This window comes from Hydra viridissima, unplaced genomic scaffold, assembly GCF_058129835.1.
Source record: "Hydra viridissima isolate aposymbiotic clone 2 unplaced genomic scaffold, HvirCarnegie_v1 scaffold_17, whole genome shotgun sequence".
Lineage (NCBI taxonomy): Eukaryota > Metazoa > Cnidaria > Hydrozoa > Anthoathecata > Hydridae > Hydra > Hydra viridissima.
Genome location: NW_028324316.1, coordinates 2,441,925 through 2,466,250, shown reverse-complemented (window position 1 = coordinate 2,466,250; position 24,326 = coordinate 2,441,925). Strand labels below are relative to the sequence as shown.

Here is a 24,326-nt window from a genome sequence, read left to right as displayed (position 1 = left end):
GAATAATTTTAGTCGAAGTGTCCACCAATAGTGGACATTTGAAGGTTATGAACAAGTCAAAAAGAAAGATTTTCGGTGTCTTCGAACTGAAAAAATTACAAATAATTTTTTTTGGAGGAGAATATGCTAATTTTGTTTAAATAACTTTGGATTCTTTCTGCTTCTTTTATTGACTTTTTATAAGAATTTTGAAACTTCTTGTTTTCTTTTATGTATATTTAATGAGTTTCGAATTTTTTTTTTTTTTAGCTTAAATGTTACTTTCAACTTATTTAAAATCAAGGCGTCAAAATCAAACCTTTTGCGTAATTATTCAGTGTCATCATTTTCATGGTGAACCAATTTATTATTATTATTTTTTTGTAAAGTTATTTTTCACGGATTAAAATTATTTGAAATGATGAGAGACTATCAATTAAGGAATACGGAACATTTCTGAAGTCTGATTTTTGTTCAAACAACGTCAGTTTTTTTTTTTTTTTTGTTTTTTTGTTTTTGTTAATAAAAAAAATCAACTTTTTGTGACGTTGTGACGTATGTGTGACGTATTCTGAATTCACTTATTAAAACTTTGAATAAACTTTTAGCGCACAAAATTTATTTTGAATATTTCTTAAACTGTTGCGTTTCCATTTGGAAACGCTAAAGTTCTACTTTGAACAATTCCGCTTTAAAGTAGAATCACAAGGATTTAGGCATGTCGGGCCTCGTTGTAATTTCATAGACGTGACATGTTTTAATTCTCTAATACTTTCTTATTCAGACACACCTCCAAATATATTATAACCAAGTTAAGCCCTTCTATAATGACCAGCATTGAAAACATGCAACTAAAAGCTGACATTTTAACATCCTGTTTACAAGTAAATAGGATATTAAAAAGTCAGCCTTCAGTTGCATGTTTTTTAAATTTTGTTTTACTCGTGGTTTTTAAAACGAGTTTTGAAAGGTTGTAAATAAAATACACTATACTTTGTGCTGCCAAAAATTACAATTAGTTTGGCCATTGGTAGAATTAGTCGTTATTTATTATAAGCAATTATTTTGTACTTGAATTACTTTCTGGTTTCTATTTAACTTTTATTTGTCGTTAAAGTCCTGCACTAAATTTTTATAAACTTCATAAAGATTTTGAATTAATGCTCCTCACGCACATCACTGATATAAAGTCCATATATTTCATGTAAAGAGAAATGTTGCAGAGCACAGGTTTATTGCAAACTGATACAATGATAAAAACAAAAAGGAAAAAACAATATGTTAATGCATAAAAAGCAGCATCACAAATATAATTACAATAATCTAGGGATTTTAAGATCTTATTAAAGATTTCAACTCTTAAATGGGTTTTTTATGGATTTTATCATTGCATGATGTGTAAACTGTGGTATTTTTGTGGTAATTTAAGATATGTAAACGTTAAGTTTAGCATCGTAATTTACAAATGAGGAAACTTTAACTGAATTATTAATATTTGTTTATTTTGAAGTGGTTGGCGTTAAGCTTTGCTTTATGAATAATTTCCAGATGTAACTAAAGCATGCTCCTAAACCTAACTCCGACAACTTAAACAGAAAAAGATTAGAAATAATTGAACTCTATCCCCCGTCTTTACACATTTTTAAAGTTCACTCATATGATATACCACGCCAAACTTAACGTTTACCTTTTTAATATTGTTTAAAAAGTGACGTCAGTAAGTTTTAATTTTGTACATGAGTAAATCTTATATCCGAAGTGGATTTTTTTTCTCTTCCAGTAGTTTTTCTATAGTTTTTGTTTTGATATTTTGTAAAGAAAAATTTCTTGTTAAATTTCTTTTAAATTTTGCAGAACAGTAAGATGTTAATTTGTCTTTTTAAATTTTGTCGATTTGTAGTAACAAAATTATTTAGTTGCTAATTGTTTAAAATATATGAATATGAATAATATCTTTTATTAAATTTCGAGTGTTTTCTTTTATATCTATTTCTGATAAATAAAATAAAAATTAGAAAAGGCACGAGTTTCACATTTTCACTAATACTTTTAAATATACAGTTGATTCATGATCGTCAATATATCATTTGATCATTCATGATCGAATCATTGATAATGTAAGATTTTAGGCTGCTTTGCAAATTTGAGTTCATGATAGTCAGCCCATAAAACAGAATGTGAAATAGATTTTATTCACGCCCAATCTTCAGAAACGCTACTCCCAAATACTTTTATTCCTCTATCAAGTACAACCTGGCAAGAAATTTACTTTGCTGAAGTACGAAAGTCTGTTTTAGTTTAATCGTCCCTGCAGAGCTGATAAAGCCTAATAACTTCAAGAAAGGTTGAGTTCCTTATGTTAAGAAAGAAATTGATATCTCACTGTTTACTTTTCTTCATCTTCGAGCTAAATTTCATAGTAAATCTCAATTTTATAGCTGCATCACAAAAATTTATCTATTGCTTTATTCATATTTTCATTTTCGAACTGCATTTTCCCAGCAAGCACACAACGTTGAAATATCGTTGATCAACGTCGATCAACATTTTTTTAACGTTGTTTCAACGTTGTGTGCTTGCTGGGTTAAAACTTGAAACCTCAAATGATTACACAAAATACGAAATTGCCACATTAGCTAACGTGTAATATTAAGGAAAAGAAACTGATATTTTCACATTATATGCACAAAGTTGGATTTAATTTTTACTCTCAGGCTTCAGTTAAAATGCTCAGGTGCGTGTTATCAGGCGCCCATCGTTTTAGAAGGTTGTAGATTAAATCTATGTTATATATCATATTATATTAAATCTATATTATACTACTTTATATTATCATGTACCTATAAACTGTAAAATAAATTCTAAATTGCAATGGTAGACTTTTTTTTTTAGCTTCAACAAGCAAAGGACTTCAAAAATGACACAAGGAATAAGAAAAATCAGATTATGCACCTTAACAATAGCAATTGTGGTTTTAACTTCAACCATTTTTATAAATAAAAGTCTTGTTTATAATATAAAGTACAGCACCTTGATTGGTTCTCTTGAGGAACTCGCAATGCAATATTTTAGTACAAAGAATTCAAACAGTAACAGCAAACAAATAGCCTGTGTTATACCATACCTTAACCCATTTAGCTCTGATATTATGCATTTTATGAAGAGTCGCTCTATGAAATGTACTATTAAACAATATGGCAGAATAACGAAAGACGGACAGTATGTCTTGCAGCCATCTAAATATGATAACGTGACTGGCGTTAAAGTCTATTACATATACAGACACAATCCTAACAACAAGCATATAAATAAAGATTTTGGTGTGAACTTTTCAGATCCTATTTTTTTAAAGCGCAATGATAAAGGTATCTTTTAATTTAAAAAATGTTTTAAAAACTTTAACTCATTTGTTAACTTTTAAGTTTACAAGTAAACATATCTGTTGTGAGAATAGTTTTGCAGTCAAAAAACTGTATTAATCAAAGGAGAGCGTTTAACTCACTATAAATGGAAAGCCTAATAGTTTATACTGATCTTCTTGTATGCACGTCAACTTTAAAGAATAATTTTAAAGTAATTTGTGGGCGCGAAATTTAAATCTGAACTTACATTTTCTCTATCGCATCTCGTTTTTGCGCAATAGGGTAAGTAAAGGATATGCGGACAAGTGCAGATTGCATACGTCAATGATAACATTAATAGGAAGTAAAAGAGAACTTATTTCCTCCATAAGATAAAGCATTGATTTCCACAATTTACACATGTTCGCATATGCGTTATATATCCGTTTTAATTATTACTAGGACCTCAAATACCCCTGTTTTCCGCGTTGCCGGGACAGCGGAGATACAGCAGAGCATTGGGTGAAAAATTAATGGCCTAAGTGACAGAATTTCGCATCTAGCGATAAGAATGTAATTACTGATCCTTTAGTGGATAGGAAAAGTATTGTCTTTCCTCTTTGCACATAAAACTTGGATTGATAAAGTAGTTTGTCAAAGTTCTTTACCGCAGGGGACAATACTTCAATTACATTTCGCGAGGTTAGAATTATTTTGCTCTATCTCCAACTTTAAACGTTGGGAGAAAGTTTTTGATTTTTTTCTTAAAGTAAAAATTATTTAAAATTTAACCTTTAATTTTTAAAGAAATACTAACTTATGCTTTACGTAATTTATGTTTAAACAAATTATTTAGAAAAAAATTTCTAAAATAGAGCGTATTTTAAAAGCAATGATTACTTACTAAAATTAATAACTCATTTTCTCCCAACTTTTAAAATTGGAGATTGAACAAAATAATTCTAACCTCGCGATTTGTTCAACTTTTCCTGCTCTTAGTGAAGAGAAGAAAAATGTCTGGAATATTTGATGGACCTCAAATAAGAACACTTATGAGAGATCTAAACTTTATCATATAAATGAATGAGATAGAAAAAAAAGCTTGAAATGCATTTTGTAATGTGGTGCAGAATTTTTCTAGGAAGTAAGAAAGCAGACAACTGTAAAGAGATTGTGGAAGAGTTACTGATGAGCTTGCGAAATCTTGGATGAAGAATGAGTATCAAGATTCACTACTTAGCAAGTAAACTTATTAAAACAATGGGAGAGCGGTATCAAAGACGCTGGGACTCATATACGATGTCAGATTTTTGCTGGAGCTTAACAAAAGATAAATTAGAAGCTATACATTATAGATCAGCCAAAAATTAGTTGTGTGTGTGTGCAGCTTTGTTTTTTCTATTTCAAATATGTCACTATATTTAATTTGCTATACATGGACTTTTTAATCTTTGTTATTCCTTGATTAAGAATATGCAAAATGTAGTAATAAAAAGTATGTGTTTTATCATGAAACCATCGTTATATAGGCCGATGAGCAATTTTTCTAAAAAATTGATAAATGATATAGCTGGAAATCTTGATGTGATAGACAAAAACTGAGTTCACATTCGTAATCAGCAGCTCAAATTTCGCTGGAATTTAGTTTAAATTATTTTGCCAGAAATTCGTGTTGACCAGTGCAATTAAGCTTAACGATTAACTTAAGAAATTGCAAGCGCAATATTTATAAGCTCCTGCGTATCGTTGTCCGCATATCATAATTAATCGATAATGTGATACAATAACGATAAAATTATCAAAGCTACCATACCGCTTTAATAACGATAACTTTTTGTTGTTGTTATCGTTTCAAATGATATTATCGAAATTGTTATTTCTTTGTACATTTTGAATTTCACCGAGAATTAACAAGATATCGCGAAAATTATAATATATTCGAAATTTTACAATAGTTTTTAATATTTAAAAAATATAAATTAATTTAAACTGTTTTCATATATATATATATATATATATATATATATATATATATATATATATATATATATATATATATATATATATATATATATATATATATATATATATATATATGAATATACTTGTTTCATATATATATATATATATATATGAAACAAGTTGGGTATATATATAGGCCGGGAGAATAAAAATGAGCAACTGCTTTTTTTCAGTAATTGGTCAGCTTTACGTGAATAAAAGCTTCAGCATTTTTCCTCATACTTTTATTCACATAAAGTTGAGCAATTACTGAATAAATTGCTTAACTTTACGTGAATAAGAATATGAGGAAAACTTCTGAAGCTTTTATTCACGTAAAGCTGACCAATTACTGAGTAAAAGCAATTGCTCATTTTTGTTCACCCCCTATTGATTGGCGATAACATTTTTACTTGTTACGATAACAAATCGTAACTATAAAGATAAGATTTACGATAATCAAAATCGTACCGAAATATTATAGTATCGTTATAGTTTCGATACGTAGGACCTTAAATATTTAACAACAACTTTTGAATTTTCGTGATTTTCCGTGGTTTTTTTAAATTTTGTATTTAAATCTTTAATACCTGAACTTAGAGACGCTTATGAACACATATTTTATTCTGATGTTTAGAGACGATATCATCAGCGTACCACAATTTCGCGAAAGGTCAAAATATATTTTCATTAATATTTTTTGATACAACTTTTGTAACAAAATCTTTATTACTGAACAAAAACAAATACTCGAAAATTAAAAGTGGGTTTAGAAAATCAAACAACTATTGTCCTGTTTAGCACTGCATCCGAAGGGTTAGCTACAGAGCGGCTTATGTCAAATGCAACTTTCTACATCATTTGGCGTTTTAAGAAGATTGGACATGTTGTTAAGATTGGACAAGCGGTCTAATTAGATCAGTTAGAACTTCTAGGTAATCAAGGGTCAAAATCAGGGCAATTCCAAACATAATCTCATGATATTTCTTATTATTTAATTAAAATAGACATTGAGTTGGAAACTTGTTACAAAATTATTTTTTTCTATAGTAAAAGGTGTTTTTTTTTGTTCCTTTGATGACACAACGTTCCAAACTTGAGCACAAAAGTTTTCATCTCTGATGCCATCATAAGGGATATATGTATCAAAGTACTTATTCCTTAAGTTGACTTTAAACCTAAAATTTGCATCATAAATTTTCCTCAAACATTTGCATAAAATTCCTAGTAGAACTCTCTTGGTCTCATTAAGCCCAATAGAGTTATGTAAAAGGACCAGTTCAATTTATCTGTAAATATGGAATTGTAAAAAGTGTTATAGGTTCTTTTTTTAATAATTAAGTTAATAATAGTTATTATTAATACTTGTTTACATCTTCTTGATTGGCTACAACTTGTAATTGATTAAAAATTTTAAAAGGCCAGTCAACGATGCTATTGTTATAAGTTCAAATGAATACAATGTAACTGTTACTGGATGTCATTTAATTTTGTTGTTGTTATTGTAGTCGTTGATGGTAAGAAGTTCATTAGGGTAGGAAAATGTATTTAAAGTACCACATGTAAATGATAAACTAAATTGTCAAAGATTTTAGTGTCTTAATGTCTGGCCTTAAATAATATAAGTTTGTTAAAAAGACAAACATATTTGTAGAAAATAACTTTTATCAACTTTTATTTTATTTGTTGAAAAAGATGAACATGAAAAAATGTATTGAAATTTCACAATTGTTCTGTCGTGATTACTGTCCCTTTACATATATCTATCTTTAAACTTTATAGTTGAGTTTCTTTTTATTTGTGACAGGCATCTTTGAGGTTAAGTTAGACGAAGATTACATTCGAGTCAAAATGCTCATCAACGGATCTGATCACGTCGAGTTTCATGCTCATGTAAGCAAACGTTCCGAAGAATTTTTTAGGAAAACTGCAAAAAGGAGAAAAGGTGAGTGAACGTTTATTTGTTCATAAATAGTAACAACATCAACAACGTTTATTTGTTCAAGTAACAACATCAGTGAGTAAAGTTTTTAACTTTTTATTTCTTGCTTGAAATTATGCTCAATCAAAATCCTTTATAATCAGAAAACCAAAAAAAGAAAAAAAAAAAACAAAAAAAAAACAAATGGTCATTACTCAAAACCTTTTTTTTTTATCAGGAGTACAGTTTATCATGATTAATTAGAGTTAATTTTAATTAAAAAACTTTAACCATCTGCTTTTTACTTTATATTTTATATTTATTAAGCAATGATTTTGTCGAAAAAAATTCCGGTTTGCGATAAATTTCGAGAATTTTGCAACAAATTTCGAAATTTTCGGAAATTTGAAAATTTTTTTATCTCGTTCTCGAAGTTTATCGAAAAGTCAGAATCAATGATATATTAGGCCGGGTGAATAAAAATGAGCAATTGCTTTTACTCAGTAATTGGTCAGCTTTACGTGAATAAAAACTTCAGCAGTTTTCTTCATATTTTTGTTCACGTAAAGGTAAGCAATTTACTCAGTAATTGCTCAATTTTACTTTAATAAAAACTTAAGAAAAGTTGTTTTTTTTCACGTAAAGCTTACCAATTACTAAGTAAAAGCAGTTGCTCACTTTTATTCACCCGGCCAATTATATATACTAGATGTCTAACTTCGATCCGAAAAGTGAAGCCGTGGAAGCCATTTCTAATTCGGGCAAAAACATGCATTTTTAACTTTTATTTCGCACGTCGGATATAGCTTTTGCCCTTATTACAAATGGCGGATTCAATTTGTAAACAAAAAAAACGGCCTCAATTTTCGTCCAATAAAAAATCCCGCAAGTTAGACATCTAGTGTATATAGTATATCATTGGTCAGAATTAAAAATTTCTTTTTCTCAAAACCTTTCGGTTGTTTTCGTAAAAAATCGTCTGGTTCGACGAATTTCGAGAAATATAAGTTTTCGAAAAAATAGGAACGAAACGGAAAAACAAAACTTAATGAATACAATTATGTTCTATAAAATCAATGTAAAATGAATAAATATTGAAGGCAATTTTTTTTTGACATCATTTATTTTGAAATTAAGTTTTTGTGTACAAAGCGTGTAAACATAATTAATGAGAACGGCATTTTAGGCAAAAGTTCATATAATTTTGTTCATACCAGTTTTACCAGTTCATAACCAGTTTTCCATAATGAAAAAGTCAAGTCAGATCAGAACATAGGTCCATTATCATGTGATTTAATAATGTATGAGACGTTTTCGTAAATACTCTTTAACTAGTAAGTGTGGGTCACTAATATAAGGTTTTTTTGTTGCAACTGCAAACAGCATACTAAACCAAGGCTTTTTTAGCAAACTTATCATGGTTTGTGCATTTATATTTCTTATCTGCTTCTCAATATTTGAATGTAATTGGTAGTCCCAAGAATTTGTTGGTGATCATATTTGGTTTCAGTTTCATCGTCTTCAATCATACAGAAAGTCTTAGAAATAAAATTGTTCTTACAAAGTTTTACAGCGGGTTCTTGCACTTTTATCTCGTGTTTCAGAACAGGTTGGCACCTTTCGTAATTTGAAAGAATGAAGACCATATATATTTCGAACTTTACAACAAAACCATGAGAAAATATATATGTGTTTCATTTGCACGTTCTCTAAATGAGAGACTACGGTTGATCTTAAATCTATAAATAAGTATTCTAACCAGTTTTTTATCTTGAAGACCAAAGCAGTTTCCACCAAAAGATTTTCGTTTGATCGATATCGTAATTTTGTTGCGGAAAGTGCTAGAACATTTAATGACGTTACTGAGTTGATAGTTTTAATAGTTTTTTTTACCAGTGAAAACCAAAGAATTGTAAATATGCCTTTGCGGTTGTTTATGGCGGTTTTTGAAGGATATTTTAGGAAAAGGTATACGGTATAAATGAATGAGAAAATTTTTAAAGAAATATTTTTGTTAGGAGAAAAGAAAATTTTGATTTATTAAAAACTTCAGCAGTTTCCCTCATATTTTTATTCGTGTAAAGGTAAGCAATTTACTCAGTAATTGCTCAATTTTACGTGAATAAAAACTTAAGAAAAGTTGTTGAAGTTTTTATTCACGTAAAGCTGACCAATTACTGAGTAAAAGCAATTGCTCGTTTTTATTCACCCGGCCTATTGATTTGTTTGTGAAAAAAAAAAAAAAAAAAAAAAAAAATGCAGATATTTTTGAGAGAAACGTTGAATAACACGACTAACGGTGTAGGAATGTATTTGAAACTCTTTTGCAATTGAGTTGTAGCTTCTGTTGGGACTTTTTCTCCAACAACTTTTTTCTTTTGTTATTTTTAAGACTTTAATTAAATGGGAAAACTTCATGATCTTTTTTGCAACGACAACATATTAAACATGTAAACAAAATGCAAGCAATGAAAAATTCATTAATACAACGCTGAAAAAAAGACGCATTCATTATTTCACATTTACTTCATTTCCATCATTGATTTTAATTGAAATATTTTGTGTGTTATTTCACTTATTTGTGTTACTTAGCAGGATCAAAAATCTTAATCAAATGTAAGTAAAGTTTATTTTAAGGATCTAAAAAAGTAAAAAATGTTGTAAAGTTCAATAAAGTTTGGTGAAGCTCAATTATGTTTAGTATTGTCAGTGGAGTTCCTTGTTTCATCAATTTTGCTTTACTTTTTACAATAAGAAATAGTAACTTTCGAAGAAATTTTATGATAAATCATTGTCGTTTTATGATAAATTATTGTCGTTTAAAATTCTCAATTTTAAAAAGGAATTCTACAAATCAGAAAATTGTATGAATTCATAACCATTCATATCATTCTTACTTAAGATCTCATGATTATTCATATCACTTTTATGACGTCATTATGACAACTCATTTTTAATTCTTTAAAAAGATTTTTTAGTAAACAAAAATCAAGATGCACAATTGGCCTTTCGGACTTTACCTTAGACTGTTTTTAGTTTAATCATTTTGTAATCGATAGAAATTATATGAAATAAAGTGATAACATTCAAAGTAAGTTCAGTGATAAAGGTCTGCTTTCGAAAAATATTTAATTGATGGATTACAATAAAAATAACTTTTATCCGGTGTCATGTTAATATTTTACTCCGTTATAATTTTGCTGTGCAGTAAAATTTTAATGTTAAAAATTTACTGCACTCGTTATTGTTTTACTGTCATCAAGTTGAGCAGAGATGTTAAAGTTTATGGGAGGAGCGGGTAAAAATATACATGTTATATAACATTAAAGGTACTTCAATTTTTCTTTCTATGAAACATTTAGTGCATACATTTCCAGGCTAGATTTTTAATCACTTATGTAGAGTTCCATTATTCTTACCATTAGAAGACTTTACTTTTAACACAAACACATATCAAAAAAGTTTACCAATAACTGAAGGCCATAAATTATTGACGTATATATCAGACGAAAGGGTTTAGATATACTTCTGATAGGACTGTATATTCTTGTAAAACAGCATAAAAAAACAAAACAAGTGGAACCAGTAACATTTTATTTCAATATAAATATCTCACTTTGAAGTTTTTAGTGACAAAGCAGTATTAAAATGATTGTTTTTATTTTCTAAAAGAATTGTATGAGGTGTTAGTTGGTCAAGTTTAGTAGATGCTGGATATTTGAGACATGTTGTTTCTGTCCTGTGAATGACCACACAACTATATCAATTCCAATAAGATTTGCAGTACCAAGGATCTCTACATCTGTAGCCCATATACCATCTGTGGTAATACCACTTTTGGTGAGATACCTTTCCACGTTATCACCTAAATATCCTGATAAGAGACTGGAGCAAGACTCTGTTGTCTTGTGTTTCACAACCAGATCGCGAACACGTTGGCAGAACCTGACAATATCCATCAGCTTTGCATGCATGCATTTTCAAAAGTACATCATTTTCTTTTCCATCAATAAGATGACATAAGTATTTTGAACCCAAGTTTTTCAGCAATTTTTTGGCGAAAAACCTTTGGAGGGATGTTTCATTAGGTTGAGGTGGCGTTGAAATTCATCTTTATTACCACATTCTGAAGATAATTTAGACATTTTTGAATTACTTTCCTTTTCAACAAGATGATGTAGAGAGTATTTTTTTTTTTCAATATGTTATTCCTTTTACTGTTCCGTAATAATCATGTAGAATTCGATAAAATATCAAGAATCTCATATGATCCCAGCCATGAGGAAGTAATTTTTGCACCTTTCTTACTATCTCTTTTAAGATTTCTAAAAAGTACTTTCTGACCAACATAATACTTTGATGCTATTGCATGCTTTCTGTCGTAGCCTATTTTATGTTTCTTTTGTGAACAAACAATAACTTTCATGGCTTTTTCTTCAATTTCTCTCTTCAATTCTAAAGCTTTTTGTAAAACCTCTTTATCATATACAGGATTATATTCATCATTGAGTCTATTTATTTTACATCAATTGGAAATAAGGGTTGTCAGTTGTACATAAGGAAAAATGGTAACAACCCCATTTAATCATGCGCTTTAACATGTAGAGCAAAAAGGATTCCATCATAAACTGACAACCAATTTTTAACATTTTCCTTTAAGACCTCGATGATTGCTTTCTTTATTGTTTGATTTGTCTCTCTACAAGGCCATTGGCTTGTGGATGGTAAGCCGAGGTAACATGCTACTGAGTACCTGTCATGTCATGTAATGCAAAGGATACATAGTTTACAAACTCACGATCTTGGTCATTGATATTTATTTTTAAACAACCATGTCTGCATATAACCTTACAGAGAAAGAATGCTAATGCTAAGAATGCTACACCAACTTGCTTCATTACTTGTTGTCCCACTTTAACAGGTTTTAAAGCAGGAGACACTAAGATTTCTGTTAGAGGTTTTCTGACATTGCTCACATTGATTTAAATGTTTTGTGATATCCTCCACTATTGAATGCCAAAAAAATATTGTAGATATTTGTTTTCTAACAGCATTAATGCTAAGGTGATTAGCTAATGCAAAAGCTCTCTCTGAAATTCCTAGACCTTCATGAACTTCTTTAACTATGTTTAGTTGCTCTTCTCGATCTATCACCACAAAAGAAACAAAAGTTTGTTTGTAGACATTTAAATAAAAACAATAATTAGGATTAAATTTTTAAAGCTTACCCTTCTTCCATTCTCGTCTATATCTTCAGAAAACTTTTTGTCGTTCAAATATTTCCTGATATCATGAAAGTTAATATTTTTGTACATCTTGAAAACGCCGAAAAAATAAACGCAAAAACTGTAGGGGAAGTTGGGGCACAGTGGATCAGATTTCTTTATTTTTTAAATTGAGTAAAAGTTAAAATCTGTATTTTATCTTTTTATAGGCGAAAGGATTGAGATATATGTCCTTCATGATAAGAAATCACTAAAACCCAAATATTTATTATCTAACAGCTCACAGAGAAGTTTAAAGTAAGTTGCATTAAGTGATTCACTATACCCCAGTACTGAGGTACAGTGAACCGCTACATGGGGGACAGCTAATCAATAATGATAAGGTGAATAATAGTATTGAATAGGTGAAAAATGAATAATTTTGAGACTGAGGGAGGAAAGACACTGTACACTATGTTTTTGGCATAATTTTGGTAATTAGATAAAATCGAAAAAATAGGCATTGAAAATTGAGAAGGATTTTATTGATAAAAAAAACTTATTCAACAATCTATATAACAACATTTTTTAAAAGTAAACATAATAACAGAGTGCATCATCATAATCTGTAAAGCCCAAAAATAAAATGACATGGAACTCAAGCAGTCCCTTCATTAAGTAGTGATCTATGTAATTTTCCTAGAATATCTTCAAGTGACACTTCAGAAATATGATCAACTGTGGGAAGAATAAAGGAAAATAAAGGCTTTCTCAAATTATTCTCAAACATGCCTTAATTTTTTATATGCTAATAATTTTACCAACATGAATAAATTTTTTTTTAGTAGTAAGTTTTACTAAATGTAATTACTAGAAATCAATATCTTTTTGTTTTGAAACAGGGTCTCATACGTGAGACCACTGGTGCTATCATTTTCACCATCTGTGAAGTCACAACTTAAGAAAGTTGTTTAAACTGCCTCATTTGATTTTTAGCTGCAATTGTTTTTTGCAATTCTGCTCAGTCTTACTTTTCTTTGTGAATTTATATTTTTCTGCTTAGCAAAGTCATTCTATACAGGAGTACATTATCTACATTACATTCGACTGTTAAAATTAATGTTTTTCCTTATTTTTTTCTGTCTCTATTTTTTCTTGGCGATGCTTGTGGAAAGGGGATTATTACTTCAGGAGATAATTTTGAGGTTGAAGATCCTGGCATTATGAATTCTTTGAAGTTGGAACTTGAAAGTTCAACATCCTTATATGATGGAGTCCTTTGAATTTGAATTTTGAAATCAAAATTGCATTGTTTTATCAATTGTTTGGTCAATCAGTGACTTAATAGTTAAAAAAGTCTTCATCACTAAAAACTATTGGATTGAATGGAAAAATCCTTATACATCGAAATCCTGAAACTATATTTTTAGGTCTAAATGCAAAAGGGAAAGCAAAGCAACCAAGCTTGAAATGTCATAAAATATTTTATGGGCTTACCTGGATTGTTCATAAAAGCATTTGCAGCATGATTATACAGCCCAGCAAGCACACAACGTTGAAACCACGCTGAAATAACGTTGATCGACGTTGATCAACGTTATTTCAACGTTGCTTCAACGTTGTGTACTTGCTGGGAATATTGTGAAAATTAATTGCATCAAAATTAAAAACAATAAAAATCCAGGAAATTTTAAGTTTTCTTACTCTAATAAAATAAAAACTCATGCACTAGTATTTTATGTGCCCTCCTAGTGCTGCTGTGACTTTCTGCACCCAAATTGGCATATAACTCACCAAATTTTTACAAATGTTTTAGATGTATTTGTCTTCAATCCAAATCTGAAGGATAGTGATGGTAAGCTTTGTGTTAGTTGGGCAGTCATGTTTTCACAGTCCTTTTTTTACTTTTGATTCTCAATTGGATTAAAATCTGGGGAGTTGCCTGGCCATTTCAGTGCTTTAATATTTTTTTTTACCATGAATTTCTTGACTACTTTGGATGTATGGCAGTGGCTAAGTCCTGCTGTAATATTTTGTTTCCATTTGGAAACACTTTTAACACCTCTGGAATTAAATGTGTTTGCAGAACCTCAATTTAAGTGTCAGAGTTCATCATGCCAGTAACTGGGTAGAGTCTTCCTGGTCCAAAAGTAGAGAAACAACCACAAAACATCTTTTCTGGATGCTTGGCATATTGTTTAATGTGTCCGGGTTGTATATACTCACCATCAGAATGACGAACAAACTGTGACCGCTGACCTTGCACTTCAAAATATGATTCATCCGAAAATAAAACCTGCAATCAATAAATAAACAAGTTACCTGTTATCAAGTCTCTTCAATTTAATAGCTTCAATTTTTGAAAATAGTATGATTATATAAATATAATAAATAAAGTAGCTGTAAATTTAAAAAACACACTTTGTCTTACCCTTCTCCATTGTTCTTTAGTCCACTTTTTACATTCCTTTACCCAAAGAGACGATTCTTCTTCATGACATCTATAAGTAATGGTTTTTTAGAAGGTTTTCTGGCAAACCTTCTAACAGCAATCAACCTCCTCCTCCGCACAGTTCTCAAGCAGACATGGATGTCATGCGTAGCTAAATCATTCATTAATTGGTCACTTGTCTTTTTTGGATTTTTGATACTCTCCAGCATCAGATATTGGTCATATCTTCCTGAGGTCTTTCGTTTTCGACCACATGGTTGTCTTAATGATGATAAGCTTGAAAATACAATTTTACTATGCTTGCAATTTACTGTTGTGGTCAGCAAAACCACATGCAAATTTTTTTATCTGTATGCAAGTAAGTCCATCATGTACACTAAAGGCCTTCAAAATGTAATCTTTTAACAATATTTCTTCATTAGTGAAAACCTGTCTGCATTTGTAGTTTGGTGTGTACTTTATCATCAAGACGATATTGTTAAGCTTTTTCTACATACCAATATAAACTTAAAAATACAATTTTACTATACTTGCTTTCAGCAGAAATGCTTTGCCCTTTCTAAATTATCATATTCACTGCTTTCTTCATGTTTTCAGATTTGTGTTACCAAATTTTTTATCTATCTGTTTTCAATTTCTAACCATATTGACTAAAGCAAATAAACAACCATTGTTGTTTATAATGAAATTATGTGGGCAGTATTTTGTTAAATTATTTTTTTGAAATAATATACACATCAAATATTAATTAAACATAATCAAATAATTCTTAATTCAAAGCTTTTTTACTTCATGAAATTAAAAAAAGTTATTCTAAATATATTTTTATCTACATATATCTAAAGTTGTTCAAAAGTAATAGTAACACAATATCTCATAACTTCAAACTAATAGATTTGTTTGCATGAATTTAATTTTTAAGATCATTATTGGGGCGCAGTGAATCAACCGATTCACTGTACCCCAATTCACTGTGCCCCCCCCATAACAAATTAAATTCAAGTCTAATTTCTTAGGAGAACGAGCGTTTGTAAAAGAAAATCTAAACTGCTAAAAGGAAGCAAAAAATGTCTATAATCCGAATAAAAAACATCAACTTTTTAAATTATTTCAACCGTGATCTCCATAACAAAAAGAAGGTAAAAATTTACTGAAACTAAAAACAAAAATTTTACCTACTAAAAACCGGCAGTCAAATTTTATAGCATAATTACTATAAATATGGCTGATATATGAGTATATAAAATGATGACAATATTATGATGAACAAAATCATTGAGAAAATGCCTCTTATTTTATTCACTATGCCCCTCGATTCACTGTACCCCACCTTCTCCTATATTAAAAAAGTCAGTAAAATGATAACGATTTTAAAGATTTTTAAAAGTATTGCTTCTTTTTCGGAACTCTTCTATTTCTTATCGAAGGCAACCATTTTCTCTTGAAAAATTCGAGAAATATTTGAAAGCTTTGAGTCGTATTAAAGTAGCTTTTACCGTATCCCGGAGTCCGGATACGGTAAAAAGTTGTTCGATGCAACTTTTTTTACGATTGCAAGTGTAACTTGTGCGAGTACAAAAAAAAAATGTTGCAAAGTAGGAGATGCCCGCATCACTCTTAGTTCACACGAAATTTTATTTTTGGATTATGGTAGCCGACAAGGGAACCAGACAAATTTTCAAACCCATCCACCCCTCACCCCCAACCCCTCCCCCAACCCCCCCTAGTTCGATAGTAAAATTAGCACAGAGTTAAAATCTTTTATTTGTTTTGTTGGATTAAATATTTAACTTCTTTAAAAGTAAAAGCAAAATTATATTTGAGAAATTATACGGTCAAGTATACCGCATATTTAGTATTCTGACATATAAATAGTATAAATACTGTAACAGGCGATCGCTAGTTAGAATTATAATTCAATAAAATTATTATTTTGTCCACTTAAAAAAGATCATAAGATAGGTAAAAAAAATTAAAAAATTTTTATCAACTACATCTCAAATCAGATATCTTTTACTTGAGATGAGTTTTTCTACCAATCTGACGAATTGTACAACTCAGAAATGGTAGGAAACGAATCACTTAAAAAAAAATTGAAGTTGGGGAAAACCTCAATGAATGGGACAGTTTTTGCAAAATGCTTTTTAAACGTAGATAAAATTGTTTAATTTATATATTTAAATATGTTTTATAACCACCGACTCTTGCTCAATGATATAGTAAAACAAAAAAATTGAATTTGCATTTGGCTATTGGAAAAAAGAGAGTTTTATTGGAGCATGACATTTGTCCCATTCATTAATTATGTCTCATTGAATGGGACAAACATAAAAGAATTAAAAATAAACGTATTTAATTTAATCATTTTTCAAATTAGTTTATTAATTGTAAATGTAGTTAAATATATAGATACATACATAAAGACCACACAAAAAATATTTTTAACTTTAAACATTTTAACTCTAATTAAATTTCAATCCAAGCAGAACTTTCTAATTTTAGAATATTATATTTAGTTATTTTTATTTAAGTAAAATATTGCAGTATAAAAGTGTGTAAATAATACCCATTACCCATGGGGATAAAAGTAAGGGACTGCAGCATCCCTCTGCTGAGCTGTAAATAATACTTTATTAAATTCATTCAATAGGTAGTATTTTGTCCCATTCAATATGCTCATCACTTTATCCAAAAATGATTAGTCACACCAAAAACACCATTAATTAAGCTTGAATGTTTTACTCACTGTAGTACTAGAGACTGTTATCTATTTAAGCATGGAATTTTATTCTCCGTAACTTCAAAAATTGCTGCAAAATCAGAAAAAAAAAACATTTTTAAAAATTACTTTTTACATTCGAAAACACAATAACATCCATTGTCATTACGGTCATAGAGCAATAGGATGGATGAGTCGGTCAGTTGAGTTCTTGTTTCTATCATTCTTTGTTACAGGAATTTGAATATCCTTACATCGATGCTTGTATAAGAATCTGAGTTTGTCCCACTCATTAAGGTTCTCCCCTAATTAAATATTTTTTAATGATCTTAAAACACCACAGTACTGTAATTGTTTTTATTGCAGCTTTTTTTGTTTTGTATTGTTATGTAGTTATTTTTTTTTTATGTTTGTATTTTGTATTCAAATGGTAGTGCAAGGCCATGTTGTATGTAGGAACAACAAGGCCATACACTGCCATTTGAATACAAAAAAACCGCAATGCATTGTTACTTTTATGAATAAATTTTTAAGTAACAGCAAATAGAGGGTTCTCAAGTGAGCTTAGCAAATTTAAAAGAGTTTAGTAAAATTTTATTTCTAAATTGAACTTAATTTAGTAAATAAAATATGTATAACTTTTAATATTATAAAAACTGCTCATCATTACAGTATAAATGAAGCATTTTTAAATGTACGATAGTTATGAACTAGAAATATGTAATTCCCATACTTATTGTATTTCCAATCAGTGATCCATTTATGCCATTTTACCGTAAAAATAAAAATGAATATTTTATCTACGAGGGCTGGACAAAATACAGATAGCTATGCGACTACGCGATGCTATTGATGCTGTTAAAAAAAGTATCGTTGCACGTCCATCTCTTTTACGTCCATGTTATCAACGGTGGCGACTACTAGCAAGTGGTTGTGGCGAAGATTGGCAAAATTTAAACTGTTTATTACATGGCTTTTATCCAAAAAAAAAAACGATTATTTTTTTGAAAAAATGAACTTTTTCTATTGAAAAAAAAAGGTGAAAAGTTGTAATAATGGTATCAACTTCTCTATAAAAAATCTTAGAGCATGGTTGTTAGATCATTGCAAATTGGTCTTTAGAAATCATGAAGGAAACAACAAAGTTTTGAGACGAATGTTTCACTCACAAATCTCTTCGCAGTTAAATAGCGTGTTTGATCTCTTTCATAGACTTATGAACTTCAGTGACCCAGTCGTCCTTGAAGTTTCATACAAAAAGAAACAGCTGGCGAGGAGAAAACGTAAAGCCTTTGTCTACAGGAAGTTTCCATTTTGAAACTACCAACAATTTTTCTACTAGATATTGAAACAGAAAGTGATGAGTCGGACATTGAAGATTAAAATGTTTAAAAAAAGCCAAAAAAATTTAATTTCAAGTAGTTTTAGTTTTGTTTTCTGCAAATAAATAGTATTTTTATTGTTATTTACAACGTTATTGTGTTTTTAAACCGTCTTTGGGTTTTTCTACATTCTTGACTAAAATTGACCATTGTGCATGGAAGAGGCTAGTTCAAAATTTTAAACTACAACCTCATCACAAACTAATATTTTAATTACTCGTAAATTTTCGCGGAAATTATTTTTTCGTAAATGGCATGAAAGTGAAATTTCCAATCTTGGAATTTTGTTTTGTAAATGAAACTTTTAGTTTATTCAATCAACGTACGTAGTTAGTTTACCATAACTAGTAAGTGGCGTTTCAAAATGTTTCCAAAACGAAGCCTAAAGTAATAACTTAATGAACATTTAAAATTTTTACTTTTTTTTTTAGATGTTAAAGGTTTGGGATTGGATATTGTATTTCTAATGATCGATTCTCAATCCAATGGGAATTTCCATCGACATTTAAAGAAGAGTATGAATCATCTTTTAAATGATGAAAATACTATAATCTTAAAAGGACATACAATTATTGGCGATGGTACAACGGCACAATTATCTGGAATTCTAATAGGTAAGGTTTAGCACAATTTTCTTTTAATGTAGTTTTACCCTCAAGTACTATAATTATTTGTGTAGAACACAAAAGATTTATTAAGACATATTAAATAAACATATTTATTGTGAAAATAATAGTTTTTCGGGTCAAAGAATTTAGATTTGTTAACAATAATATTTACTACGCGCACCTTTGACGCATACTTTACACGCATACGCGTTCGCACGCTAAGTTTGGCTACACGCGTGAAAAATATTTTTAGTTAAAATCTTAGAACCTTCAAGCCAAAGCACAACACTGTTACATTACTCAACTTGATATTTGTAAAACGATGATTTTTAAAGGATGTCGATGTATAGAAAAAAAGCTTCATTTCAGATTTTTTATATTTATTTTATTATTTACATTACAATTAATTTGATAACTTGATCCGGCAATGGTTTTCCTTGATAATTCTTATGTTTTCTAAAAGAAATGCTTGACACTTTTGGATCTGACCTTACTAGAAGGTAGTGCATCTGATTCATCATTGATTTTAACCTGAAGTCTAAATATAGTCCGAATATACCCCAATTGGCAAAGTTAGTTTACGTGATATGGCAGAACTATGCAGTAGCAGATTGTGTACAGTAGCAGGCATAATATACCAGTTGTACAAACTCACTATAAATTTAGCTTTTTCGGTGCAGTATAAATCTAATTCATTGTTACTAATTGGATATTTATAAGATATGGTAATGAAAATGTTATGCAAACTTTTAATTATATCACAATCAACTTTAGTAAATTCAGAAAAAACTTCATGATTTTTAAATGCTCTTCTGGCAGTATTACCATAATTGCTATTGCCTAACCCAACTTTAGGCATGTCAACAGATAGGCTTAACCGTCGTCTGAAGTTCAACTAAAACTTTTTTTATATGTTTACCTTAAACGTTTTATTTTCGTTTTATAACTCAAATGAAGACTACATTGCAAGATTGAGTGGATTGTTTGTCTGTAAGTAACATAAGTGAGTGCATTAACTGTGCATTAACATTAAAAGAGTGCATTGAATGCTTTATTATCAAACATTGTAAGATAAATCTTATAGTTGACTAAAAACATCACCATTCAAAATAAAAATACAAAAGCTGTACTGAAAAGGCTTTATTCGAGCAAACGTCAATATGATAAAATCTTTAATATATCAGAAACAATTTTTAATTGTTTATACATTTTTTTACTTAACACTGTTTAAAGTTTTATGCTATTATTGCTTTGACAATTATCACAATAGGTTTATTTTAATAACACTGCATTAATATTTAAATAGATAATTTTACATGTATATTACATTAACATTTAAATAGATAATTTTACATGTATATTACAGGAAAAACTGAAGTTGTCGAGTGAAGTTATTTCAAATATGATCGAATAGTAAAAAAATTATCGAATAGTAAAAAAATTACTTTTATTTAGATTAAAAAGTCTCCCTTTTCACTAAATAAAAATCTCTCATTTTTTAGATTTTTTTGAAAATATTATTGAATTTTTTAACTTCTTTTAACTATAAAACATAAAAAAGTTTTTTTCTTTTTTTTTTAAATATATAACCATCGTAATTTAATATTATTAAAAAAAGGGCACTAAAATACATATAAAATACAAGAAAGTTGTGAGGGGTTTATTGCTATTTTTTTGTTGTTTTGAGTCACTATGCAACGCATCAGCAGAAATTTTGAAATTCTAGCCTCACGTCGTCAGGTTTGAGATAGGTTTGTGGTATCCAAATTATTTTATCAAATTAATACATACTATATATTGATATATTATCATTATTATAATTTATTATACGAAGATTGAATTTTGTACTTTTGTTGAAGGTAGTTTTCGTTTGGTTTTTTAATTCAAAAAATGTTTTGAAAGTTGAACTAAATAAATTAACATCGATTTCATGAAACAGAAAACTGTTGAAAAACTTTACAGTTTGTTTCAAAGTTTGAAAAGCAAAAATTACTTTATAATTTATCCGATTTTAGAAGTTTAAGGAAGATCACATCACTTACTTTTGAGGTTAGTTGTGATCTGCTGCGCATATAAAATTTTGCGAAAAATAAGTTTTGTTTTTCTGTTGCCATAAATCGGGTTGTAATGCTTATCAAAACTTTTAGTTTTGACACCAACCATCCATTTTAAACCAATCATCGGATTTTAAAGTGATTTGCAATTCTCATTTTTAACTGCTAGAGGACACACTATCTTTGACATAAAGCTGTGCAAAGTTACCCGCGGTTGTTGAAAGTAAAAATGGTTTACGGCACAAAATATCTAAAACTGTTTCAAACTTTTGTTTATGTTGCTTTAACATATAAGATAATTCCAATTTAGTTAACATTTGTGATATTTTTTTTATATATTTATAAAATGCACAGCCATTCCAACAAAATATTTTTGAATATGATTATATAAGTATTTTGAAAAATACTTTTCAGTTTCTTTTTCTACTAACCATTTTTGTCTTCAAATGATGCAATTTGACGAGTTGATTAATTAAATTGCTTAATTTGAAAAGTTGATTTTAGAACATTTTTTTTAGATGGCTAATGTATTAAATGCTTTGCAGTATTTTCGTGTCACCTTTACAATCTTCGTTCTTTTGTTAACTTAAAAAAAATTTATTCATTTTGAAATTTTAAGGTGAAATAGAGGAAAATCTTCCAGAAACAAGAAGAGGTTATACGAAAAATGGCACTTGTGATCAGTTTGATTTCATATTTAAAGATCTCCACCGAGCTGGATATGTAACAATGTTCAGTGAAGATAACCCCGGTTACAGCTCCTTTAACTACCGTTTGAATGGATTCAATGAAACTCCAACATCGTGGTACCTTCGCCCTTATTGGTTAGCACAAACCGGCTCACTAAAATGCGATGTTGAATATGGCAATAAATTTCTCAAGACTTTTATTGAAACTTACGAGGATCTTCCAAAAATGTCTTTAACAATGCACGCAGCAATTGCCCACAACGATTTCAATAATTTACAGGTGATTGACGATGATCTTGTAGAAATGATTAATTTCTTTAAATCCCCGATAAGAATTAATCAAACCATTTTTATTATTTTCGGAGATCACGGTGCACGCATTGGTGATTTCCGTCATACAACACAAGGAAAGCTAGAAGAAAGGCTGCCATTTTTTTCATTTACTCTACCCCCTATTTTTAAATCTAAACACTCAGAGCTCTTTGCAGCGTTGAAAAAAAATGCAAATGTTTTAACTAACCATTTTGATGTGTATGCAACACTTCAACATATGCTGAGTTACCCAGATCTCCCTAACAAAACATTTATCGGACAGAGCTTGTTTACCGAAATTGACCCTGCAAACAGAACTTGTGAAAACTCAGGTGTCAAAGAACACTGGTGTCCATGTCTGGTTTATAAAATAGTTTCAGTATCAGACGTAAAAGTACGAAACGCCACCAAAGAAGTAGTTAATCATATTAACCGTTTAATAAACGAAAACAAAAAAATTAAAGGTCTTTGCGCAAATTTATCTGTAGGAACCATTATGAAAGCCAGTTTAAAAATCCCTAAAGATGCAGTTACTCAGTTTAAAAAAACCGAAAAAAATAAAAATTGTGATTCGTGCAAAGTTGTACTAGATACAACTGCTGTGTCTAAACAATACTACGAAGTTGTTTTTACTGTAAACCCTAGCGGTGGAATTTTTGAAGCTAATGTGGATATTTTAAGTAACAATGCTACAATGGTTGATCCAAACATAAGTAGGATAAATCTTTATGGCAACCAACCTCGCTGCATTATGAATGAGTTCCCACATTTAAGACCTTATTGTTTCTGTTTGTGACCAAACCATTTTTTTCAATTTGTTACAACTTAGTTTAGATTTTATTTTAGCATTATTTTTACTATGAGATATTTATCTTTTGAAATCATAATAGTTTTCAAATAATCATGATCAAAGCACTAATTTTTAATGGCTTCTAATTCACTTAAAAAAGCATTAAAAACTTAACATAAACTTGAGTTTTTCTAAAGATGTAGCCGCCTTTTCAAACGACTGTATTTTGGCGCTGTATAAATAGCCAAACCTTAAAAACGTTTTTTACAGATTTGATTTTAATTTATTAATATATTTAATGGCACTTCACAACATAAAACACTTGAGCGCTATTCAACGCATAATTTAAGTCGAAAGTTCAAAATGTACAAACTGGATATAAAGTAACGCCGAAAAACGTTGACTTTTAGGTAAATTTGACACTGGTTAGATTTAAGCCTTCTATTAAAATAACTATCACAAAAAAGCAAAAGCTACCAATCGCGTGTGAATATGTTTCGTTTGGTTAGTTGTTCAGAACTACAAAGTCATTACCAATTTATTTTTCTTTTTAAAGTAAAGGTGAGTTTCCACTCATCCGTTTTAGCTACGGGAAAGGGAAAGGGATGGGAAAGTTAATCATGTGAGCATGCTCATGATTCATTTTCAAAATTAAATTACAAATTGCGCATGCTCCCATGATTAATTTTCCTATCCCTTTCCCTTTCCCGTAGCTAAAACGGATGAGTGGAAACTCACCATTACACAAAAGTGACTTTTGTGTTACTTTATTATAACCACAAACTGTGCAATTTTTATTAGACATTGGTAATGACTTTTGAGCTCTAAACAATCAATATAAAAGTGCATTACTCACCACAGTGTATTTTGAAGA

At 29.5% G+C, this 24,326-nt stretch overlaps 1 protein-coding gene and 1 pseudogene across 4 annotated transcripts; one reads left to right on the top strand and one right to left on the bottom strand.

Annotated features, from left to right (window-relative positions):
* The first annotated feature begins 2,861 nt into the window (after positions 1-2,861).
* Positions 2,862-23,567, top strand: LOC149877053 (uncharacterized). 4 transcript variants are annotated; one of them, XM_090074800.1, is made up of 6 exons: positions 5,744-5,825; positions 5,959-5,994; positions 6,123-6,256; positions 7,129-7,266; positions 19,431-19,613; positions 22,281-23,567. In XM_090074800.1, exons 4-6 carry the CDS (start codon positions 7,173-7,175, stop codon positions 23,456-23,458), a joined length of 1,455 nt encoding a protein of 484 aa, XP_089930926.1. In that variant the 5' UTR covers positions 5,744-5,825; positions 5,959-5,994; positions 6,123-6,256; positions 7,129-7,172; the 3' UTR covers positions 23,459-23,567. The 4 variants fall into 4 exon arrangements, with proteins under 4 accessions (XP_089930923.1, XP_089930925.1, XP_089930924.1 ...); XM_090074799.1 differs by lacking the exon at positions 5,744-5,825 and adding an exon at positions 2,870-3,344 and having other exon boundaries at positions 5,959-6,256; XM_090074798.1 differs by having other exon boundaries at positions 5,727-5,994.
* Positions 11,440-12,224, bottom strand: LOC149877054 (uncharacterized; annotated as a pseudogene).
* Positions 23,568-24,326: the final 759 nt, after the last annotated feature.